This window comes from Pygoscelis adeliae, unplaced genomic scaffold, assembly GCF_000699105.1.
Source record: "Pygoscelis adeliae isolate BGI_AS28 unplaced genomic scaffold, ASM69910v1 Scaffold122, whole genome shotgun sequence".
NCBI lineage: Eukaryota > Metazoa > Chordata > Aves > Sphenisciformes > Spheniscidae > Pygoscelis > Pygoscelis adeliae.
Genome location: NW_008824358.1, coordinates 5,295,988 through 5,306,229, shown reverse-complemented (window position 1 = coordinate 5,306,229; position 10,242 = coordinate 5,295,988). Strand labels below are relative to the sequence as shown.

The window sequence follows — 10,242 nt, the reverse complement described above, 5'->3', positions numbered from 1 at the left end:
TCTGCAGCACGGGTACTGTTTGTAGTAGGGGTGGTGGTGGGTAATTCTCCTGCGTCCTGAGCAGCAGCCTGTACCTACGGTAGCTGCTCAAACGTGACTCCCGCGCCAGGACTTTGGCAAGTGACTTGTGGGAGGAGGCTGGTGTGGGCTTCTGGGGCTGCCCTCGCTGGGTCATCCCGGGACCCAGCTGGATGGAACCAGGGGGTCTGGCATGTCGCTGGGAAACTGGAGGTACGTGAAAAATGGATCAGCTGAAAGAACATCTCTGAATGGCGCTTGGGAAGGGAAAACACGTAGGACTCGTTGGCATGGTGAAAATGCAAAGTGTAGCTCAGGGTGGATAGGAGCAGGAGAACTTTCATTGTGATCAAGTGACAGCTGATAGTTCAGGGAGAAGATTAGGAATAAGAATAATATAAGAATAATAATCTTATATTATTCTATGTTATATTACTATTATATATTATTAGGAAAAATAGAAGGTTTAGAAGTAATAATAAGATTAGGAATAAGGAATAGCATTTGATTTAACCATTCTTGTGGCAACTTTTAAATAGGACCAGAGCAGAAAATAATCCTTGGCTAGTCTGGTCCTGTGGCATTGGCTGATCTTCCAGTTGCCCGAGGCAGCAAAATGCCAAGGGGCAGCGACGGTGGGACGGGCAGGGCTGGTGTTCTCCAGCTGCAGCTGCCTTCTGCAGAGCCAGCCCTGCTGGTGGGGCTGCAACCTCGTGATCTGCCAGTGCTGATGTTAAGCACTTTACATTTTCCCCTCCAGAATCGGAGATCATCTTTAATGCTAAGTAATTATAAGATTGCAAAATTGGAGGTAGTAAGGGCCTATTAAGTGAGCCACCCTCCTCTGCCTGCAGGGGATTGTTCAGGGGGAACTAGAGTGATTTAAAAATGGGAATTCAACCAATTATTCACCTAATAGTTTCAGTTCATCCACTTCTGCCACTGAGATATATGGTATCGTCTTTCTTTGTAAGCAGCATGAATGGATTACCGAGTTTCATTCTCAAATCATCTGCGAGGCAGTCTTTGCGTCTCTAAGCAAATGGGGAAATGTAAGCCTCTCGCAACACCGCGACCGAATATTCTCCAGGAAGAAATGCGAATATCCTGATCGTAATTCCTGTGGGGAGCTCATTTCACGGCATGCGACCTTCAGCTTGAGTGAAGAGCTGCAATAAGGAACTGTATCTAGTTCTGTCTGGTAACAGCTCTATCAAGCTTAAGTATTCCCGCTGTAAATGAAAGATGAGGTGAAAGCTGACGCGGTGCTGGCTTTTGGTGATGTAATGCCACCTCTCGCAGGCCGCCCCACTGGCGGGATCAGACTGATAGGAGGGTGGGGGCGTTCGTACCTTTGACTTCCAACTGTAAAGCTGCTCGCTGAGGCGCCTCCCGAACCGCGGGAGGGAGACGTGGGGCTGGGCACCGCCGCCGTGCTCCCCTCAGGTGCGCCTCCGCCCGGCTGAGGGAACTCTGTTTCACATTCCTCTAAAGCAGCTTTGCACATGTCACAGCACAAATTAGTGAAGTCTAAATTTCAGCTCAAGGCTCCATGTGTCATTTAATAGCATACACTTGCTAACTGTAGCCAAAAAGCAGGCTTCCATCAGGGACTCTGAAACTCTTCATTTACATAAGAATGGGAAGTTAATTGTGCTACAGATATTCTGGTTTCCCCAAGGAATTCATTAAGCATGCTGAACTTGCTGAGAATATAACTTAACTGTCATTTCTAGGAAATCAGGGAAATTCAACTTCAGAAACACCACCAACGGAAGTAAAAGAAATTCTTTAATATTAATTTGATTCAAATCTTTCTGAACTGTGTCTGGAATACCTATGCTCTCATTTCTGGAGTTATTTTCTAAATATAAGTAGTTACAGTAACTATTTCTTCCCTTTTCAATGCAGGATCCTGAGCTGGTTTTGTTATTTGGCAAGACGATTTACACTTACGTTTACCCCTGAGGGATTAAAAAAAAAAGAAAAGTAGGGTGACATTTTGCTCTTATATACACATTGTTGTTAGTAAGCAAGTACTCAGAGTACCTATATAAAAGTGCAAAAAATTATTCAAGACATTTATTTTAGTCTTAAATAATTATATGTTAGTAAAAATATAACACTAAAAATGTTCTTACAGATAACATGCAATCTCCAGCAATAGGTTATAGCAGTTCTTATATCAAAAAAGAGGCTGATTGTGAAGACACTGCTCTCACAAACCACCCTACAAGGGTGGTGGTCAACTGAAATAGCCAGAAGTTATTCCAGTGTAATTTTTTTTTTTCCTCACAATGATTTTTTTTTTCCTCACAAAACCTACTTTTTTCTTTATGAATTTGTATTAGACAGAAATAAATATTTATTTAATTGGGGGGAGGGGTCTGCTTAGAAGTTACAGGCATTTTAGTTAATTCAAGAAACACTACATTTTTAGAGTTTTTAAGGTTTTGATTTTTTTCTGGATAATGAAGACACTTTGAAAGCATGTTATTAATGATCTATTCAGACAGAGAAAAATGAAAAAGAGAGCTTCTAACTCAACACATCATGTGAATTGTGGGATTGCAAGGATGGAAGTCAAACCATTGCACATTATCTTCATTTACCACTGTACACATAACTCTGAAGCTATTCAGCTAGCTCAGTGCTAGCACATTCAAAAAGAGCATATTGGAGAAACTTGACCTCCAGTTCTAGATTTGATTACATTTAAGCTGGGACCGGTCTCATCAGGTGGATGGTCTGGGAGCAGCCGTTACCGTGAATCGCATGAAAAGTGAACAAGGACCGGAGCGAATAGCGTTTGATCCCACTTAAAAATCGAGTGTCCGGTTAAGAGATGGCCAACTCTTCGGCAGGCTGTGGAGCGCAGCTGTCGTGTGCTCTGCCCCGGTGTGCTTTGGGTTGATGAAAACACTTAAGTCTTGTCAGTTTTGTGTTAGACTTCTTTGGGTTTTAGTGAGGTTAAATGATCCTGTCTGAAGTGCACGTGAAAGAATAGTGTGCAGAGCTGTGGACATTCAAAAGGTTTTGTGTAGCTTATGCTGTTTTCTGTTTCTATTTTAAGATGACTTACTCATCTGTCCGGCAGTCTGGTAGGCTGCTGGAGAGAGCTGGTCGTTTCCAGGATGCAGTGCAGCGTATGGCAGGTGATGGCAAACCCTTGGGCTCAGTTTCGGGATGATCAGAACCAATCCCTAGTTTATTGTCTGAAAAAGACGTCTGATAATGCATCTCTGATCAAACCATTTCTGACTGCATGCTTCTGCAGACTACAGTGAGAGGCAGACCAAGTCTGTAATGACTTATCCCTTCTTAATGCAACTCTTTTGTTGGATGAGAAGCATAGCCCCTAATGTTTCCTTCCCAGTTCCGAGGATTGGGAAGATAGTGTGACTACTTACAGATAATCACCCTGATGTAGCATGTACACGTGTATTATAGACCTAGAAAGTTATCTTAAAGTAGGCATGACTACAAAACATTTTCTGTCTTGATGCTTTGAGAAGGACATTGTTTTTTAGGAAATTCCTTCAGTGAGGTGAGGTTGGAGGGAAGGAGAGGAGAGACAGAGATGCAGTGTGGGCTTTTGAATTATTACGTGAGAGTACATTAGAAGAGAGTTCTTGACTTGCAGAGTGGCTTTAAACAACTAAATTATTGAGAAAGTGTCTTTGATAATAGTGTGGCATAGAATAAACAGCATGTGGGGGAAGACTGTGCCTGTCTCCCAAGTTTTCCTGTTCTGCAAAGTATGAGTGTCTGTGTGTCCCCTTCCTCTTTTTGACAATATATGGTGTCTAGGGGTAAAAAGGACCCATCAGTGATAGTACTTTGGTAAAAATAAAGCTTACATTTTAAACGTAAGTTAAATTATAACAATAGTATCTTCCTCCCAGTTATGTGCAAAGGTATTGCGACATCATACGGATTTATACATCATCCAGATAAGTAACAAAACACACCAAGATGTGTAGGAAGGAGTGACAAATTTCTCTCTCAATCCTGAACTCCTTAAGTGATGTTTAACTTCCGCCTTTTGTTGGGATGCCTCGGCTGGAACTTTTAAAAGGAATTTGGGAGAACGAGGTTTTGAGCCCTGCGTTGGTGTCTGGACATCTCCCTCCTTTGTCCTGTGTGAAACAACTGGTCCATGAGTAACAGTGACCAGCCGTGCCTGGTTTTGGTGGATGGGTGCCTCCTACTGCTGACTGTTGAATTGTGGGCTTCCACTCAGACTTTTTTATTCCACCACGGGGTCATTTTAAATCTCTCTCACCAGCACAGATTTTTAAGGATACCTTGTGGCCTCATTGAGACTTCTTTGTCAAATATGGGTTGAAACTGGTCAAGTTCAAAGTTATTTTGAGGCAAAGATCAAACAAACGCACGCATGCATGCATACAAATCCAGTGGAGTTACAAAAGCTTCCTTTTCTTAAGAAACAGTGCTAAAATGGTCTTTCCATAAGGCTAAATTTTTAACAATTGTGGCTAATCTCTACTTCTGATACTGTACATAAGAAGGAATGAGTATTTAGATGGGAGAAGGCTAAATATGGTCGCAAGCCAGTTTAGTAAAACCAGGGGGATAAAATACTGAAAATGTTTTCTTTGGCATATTATTCTGCTGTAGTAATAGCTTAAACATTTTTGCTTCAGACTGTTCCTCACTTAAAGAAGGGTATGGAATCATGTACTTCATCTTGTTAGGAGTGAAAAAATCTATTAAAGCAGATTATTTAATTTCAGAGTGGTTGGAGCAATTCTGATTAAGTGATGACTGACAAGGTTCTTTTATGCGAATCTGAAACAAAATCAAACAAAACCCAAATATTTTAAATCTCTAAAAAGTTCATCTTTATATGTGAATATACTTTAGGGAATAGAGAGTATAAATGTTAATAATTAATTATTTAAGTGAGATTACAGTTTCTGATGTACCTTGCAGTTTTATTCAGCAATAACTCGCAGGTGAATATTTCTCAAGGGAGTGAGATCATCATGAGAGCGCTTATGATCTTTGCCCAGTTTGGGAGCTAAATTATTCCGATATTTAGCATGAAAATTAAGCACCTGAAACTTCTGTGCTGTATCAGAAGATAGTCTTTGAACCCTTCAAGATCAGCTCCACGTTATGGTCACTTTTTACCGGACAGCAGCTTTGTTTGAAGCATGATGCGGTTATAATATGCCAGATCTACACATGCAATTATTTATGCCTCACTTGAGTGCTTAGATGATGGGTTAATAGCAGTGCTGTTCGCTGGCTTGTATAACGGTAATGGTATAATGTGAATTCTTTTAGACACTTCTCTGTCATGATTATCTTTCTTTTAAAGGATATCAACCAGAAGCTGCAAGAAGATAACCAAGAACTGAGAGACCTTTGCTGCTTTCTGGATGACGACAGGCAGAAGGGCAAGAAGGTGTCCCGTGAATGGCAGAGACTGGGCAGATACAGCGCTAGTGTTATGCACAAAGAGGTTGCCTTATACTTACAGAAGCTGAAAGAATTGGAAGTGAGACAAGAAGAAGTGGTTAAGGAAAACCTGGAGCTGAAAGAATTGTGTGTGTTGCTGGACGAGGAAAGGAGTGGTGGAGCAGGCAGCCGGAGCTCTATCGACAGCCAGATCAGCCTGTGCCAGTTAACTGCGACGAGTACTTACATAAGAGATGTCGGTGATGGGAGTAGCACTTCTAGCACGGGAAGTACAGACAGTCCAGACCATCATAAACATCATCCAAGTACTAGTCCAGAACATCTTCAAAAAACTCGGGGTGAAGGAAGCCCTGAGCATCAGAAACACAGGAGTATCAGCCCAGAGCACCTCCAGAAGCCTAGGCGTTCTGGCAGTCCTGATCATCACCTGAAAGGGCCAAGTCCGGAACATCACAAAACCATTGTCAAAGCACCTGAACAACAAAAGCACAGCAGCAGCAGTCCAGAAACTATCCCAAAGCATGTTTTGAGTAGTAGTCCTGAACACTTTCAAAAGCAGAGGCCTGGCAGTAGCCCTGAGCATCAAAAGCACGGCAGTGGCAGCCCAGATCATCTTCAAAAGCACACGCCGAGTGGAAGTACAGAACATCTCCACAAAGTGAGGGGTACGAGCCCTGAGCATCTCAAACAACACTATGGAGGGAGCCCAGAGCATCTCAAACATCTCAGCGGAGGCAGCAGAGAAGGTACCCTCAGGAGACAAGTAACAGATGACCTGTCACCTCACCACAGAAGTATATACAATGGAATGAATGGTGGGTCAATACGTGTAGTGAAAACTCACTTTGAGAATTACTAAGGTAGTTTCAGTGCTATTTCAGCTATTTCTGGGAAAAGAATAATGTTTTATGTGAAATGAAGGGTAACAAGTCTGGTGTAAGCATTATTCCTTTAGCAAGTGAATTAACCGGAATATACCTGTTTGTCCATCCAGCGAGTGTTGGGTGGATTAAAAAAGTAGAGGAAAAGTGCGTCTTGAGTGTTGGTGTAAGGTAGCAAAAAGCAGCTCTTGGCCTTGATCCTGCTCTGTGGTTGGTAGATGTAAACTGTTTGTCCCTAAGTAGATTTCTGTTTACATCAGAGAGGAATTGCGTTATGTTTCTCCTCCTGCCTATATTTGAGTCAGCAGAATGGAGGTGAATGTCTCCAATTTCATTTCCACGTTCCTACCGTACCCTACCCTACCCTGTCTGTAGCTTTAAAGATTTAAGAATTTCCTTTATTGATGGAAGGCTTCTTATATCTTTTTCCATAAACTTTGGAAAAGACCCCAGATGAAGAGCTGGGCTCAATATAAATGAATCTGATAGCTCCTAAAGCTTTTCAAAGCCTTGAGTTTGCATGTGTTCAATTATAACAAATTAAAATTTAAGGAAGATCTTAAAATTCTTTTTTTTTTTTTTTTGTGTGTGGTGTTATTGCTGCATTTTAGAAAGATACCCAACGAACATGCCTAGCTTCTAAGAGTTGTGTATCCTCACTGATTGAAATGAATTACTTTTTTCTTAAGGTAGTCACAATTTAAGTATTTTGTTATTTTGAAAGACAAGCGGTTACAACAATATTGAAATGAAATACAGCAAATGAAATTATTAAAAACAAAGTTCAAACATCCGACTATGCTGTAGAAATAACTTTTTATAGCTTACCAGAATTTCTGTAGTCTGCTCCATTTTGTTTCTTTTATGTGCTTTGAGATGTTTTCATGAAGGGAATTAGCGTCACAGTTGAAAACCCATTTCTTAGACCTTTACACTTTGATTTGAAGTCAAGCACGGAAGAAAGTGAGGATTTTGCTTTAGTAAATTATCTTGGATGGCATTCATGTGTTTCCATTTTTATAAGCAGCTGTGAGAAGTTGTGTTGACATCGGTGGAACTGACCACTTGTTGTTGGATCTGCTTGTGAGATGGAGGAGACAGCGAGCTCTGTGCCGGCTGCTGTCCTCATCATTTATCACATCGCTCTCTCACATCGGTCCATTTACCTATCGTGATTAACTTACAGAATGCCTTCAGTTAAGATAACCTGCTCGGTAGGGGTAAATCCAGATTACTTTTGGTGAAATGCATATACTTGACAGGGCTGACGAACCCTGAAGTGGTAAGTGTAGAGACTTCTCTTTTTAATGATTTTAAAACGATTAATAAGATGAGTGTGTGACAACTGTGTGAAGATGTGTAATACATAAGTTATAAAAGTTGGTCTTACAAAACCTCCATTAAATACTGTATTTCCTTCCCCGTTCAGTTCTTTCTGTTTAAAATTGACGGGGCTCTAAGTAGCGTGAAGTGTGGAACCAGACTTCCTAAAAGTGGCTTCTTACTTGCACTCATGGTATTCATCAGTCCAGTCACTGGTTATGTAGAAAGGTGATCTAAGGTTTTAAGTATATATTTTTAAAACTCACGCACAGACAAAGATAGGGTTTTTCTGCTCCCAATGTGGTTGGCTTTCTGATTTTTTTTTTTTTTTTTTTTGGTCCAAATAGTCTTGTTAAGAGCTCGGCCATATTATTAACAGTGCGATCAAAGCAGTTGTTACTTTAAACCTCAGCTGACTGGCGTCCTTTGTGCAGAGTATTTCAACTATCTACAATTTGGACTTGGGCCACAGGATGCTGGAGAGGGCAGCTGGTGATTTAGGAGTCTGTTTATTGACTTTAATCAGACCTTTGCCTGTCCTACACTTTATATAATCATTTTTGCAGAGGACTTCTCTCACCAGTAAGTTGTCAAACCTCTCCTCTTTCATATTTCTATAATTTGATGCAAGCATGAGGTTTAATTCTGACATTCATCTGACCTTGGTCAGTGGTAAAACTCTTGACAGCTTTGCTCTGAGGAAGAGGCCTTAAACTTCAGGAAAATACTTGGTCTTCACAGCAAGGCTGAATCGTTTTTGGGTTTTTGTGTTTTGTTTTGTCAGCTACTGTAAAGTTGTGGAGAAGGACAGTTAATATGGAAGCGCTAAAAGTGCTGACCATTATCACTTGTTACTGTTGTGAAAGTAATGTGTAAACCTTAATTTGCATGTTCTGCATATACCTGTATACACGAACCTGCCAATCAAGTATAGATGGGGACCTGTGCATTGAGCTGTGAAGAAAATCCACACCTTTTGCACCTGTTGTAAGGAATGGTGAAATTGTGAAAACGTGAATTAGAGAGTGCCGTGGAAACCTGGCCCTAAACTCTGATGAGCAATATAAAAGGATGCTATTTTTGATTCTTATCCCAAAATCATGTAATGATTTCGATTCTTATCCCACAAGCATGTAGTGAGTATACGATATCATGTTGGTGGAACCTGCTTTGTTTTAAATTTGGACTATATCTAGCTAGTGGATGTTTGATTGCACATCCGTGTGATTATTTTGCAGGGCACTTCTAATCTTATTGCAGGCCTTGTGGACTGTCATTTGAGCAGCAAGAGTGAAGTGTTTGTGATCCTAAATGATGAATAGCAGAGACCAACATCTTTTGACCCCTCTGTAAATAAAGGAATAAAGTAATGTATTTTAACTATGTAATCAGAACTTGCCAGACTCAGTACAGGCCTGTCCCATCTTCCTTGGTCTACACTCTGAACCTGCTCTGAGAGGAGAAGGTATTCCTCTGCATGTCAAACCTCATTCTAAAAAGTACTATACTGTCTACCTGAAATTGCTGTTCCTAGTTGGAAAGCATGTTTGCGAACAGCCTCGCTATTCCTGTTGAAATGCGAGCTCCCATACGCTGCTAACAGCTCCCATTTTCCTGGAGTTCTGGTCTTGTCAGCACTTGCATGACCACAGGGGAGCAATGTATTCAGTTATCTATACCAGAACTTTGACTGTATGTAGAGATGCCGGGAATGGAGTTAGAGTATCTGCAGGTTTCTGACAAACTCTTAAGCTAAAGTTAAAGCCGTTGCAATATAATATTACAATGTTACCAGAAATACGATGTGTAGCTGTAGTCTGCTTTACAGGATATGGTATATGCATTAATCATTTGGGCTTCATGCATATTTTAAGCTGTCATGAAGTATGCAGGAAGTTACTTCAGTCTGAAGCTGTTTTTGGTCCGTTGGCACAGCTGAAGGAATGAAGGGTGAGGTGATAACGTTTCCTTTCATAATTCTTCTCATTTTCTATGCTCAAAGGTTTGCTCTTGGTATTTTTTCTCATATGACATGTCAGCTTTCATTTATAAGATTTATAAAGCTTTAAAAAAGCCCAAAAAACTTCAGGGTTCTCCTACATATTTTTCTGAAATGGGTGTCCTCAGCCTTTGGAGTGACAGAAAATGGGATGAGAGTGCTAAAGTTGGCTTGATGTTTGTTAATTGAAAACATAGGTATTTCATTTCAAACGCTCTAACCAAATAAAACATAACAATCTTTTGCTGTGATCACACCTAAACATTCTGGGTAATGAGCACAGAGGTATTTGGGATAGAAAGATTGCTGAAATTAGAAGAGAAAATACCAGCGGTAAAAACATTTTAAGGAGAACATTTATGCAACCTAGAATAATACACGACAGTTTAACTCTGACACAAATGTGTGGGGTATAAGTGCCTCTATATAAAATAATGTGCCTTCAGCATTTGCAGTCTAAGTGGTGTTTTTTATTCTAAGCAATTTACTGTCAACTTTCTATTTTAAGAAGTCCTTTGTTTTACTCTGGGCTTTGACTTCTGTGTGAAAGGAAAGTATCAGAAGGCTTTCATA

The 10,242-nt window shown here is 40.6% G+C and overlaps 1 protein-coding gene across 1 annotated transcript in view; it reads left to right on the top strand.

Moving 5' to 3' along the window:
- Nucleotides 1-211: 211 nt before the first annotated feature.
- The window catches only part of CCDC85A (coiled-coil domain containing 85A), an 84,329-nt gene continuing 74,298 nt past the window's right edge, over nucleotides 212-10,242 (top strand). The window contains exons 1-2 of the mRNA XM_009319638.1: nucleotides 212-231; nucleotides 5,332-6,281. Of these exons, the coding sequence (XP_009317913.1) occupies nucleotides 212-231; nucleotides 5,332-6,281 (970 nt within the window). The remainder of the gene's footprint in view (nucleotides 232-5,331; nucleotides 6,282-10,242) is intronic.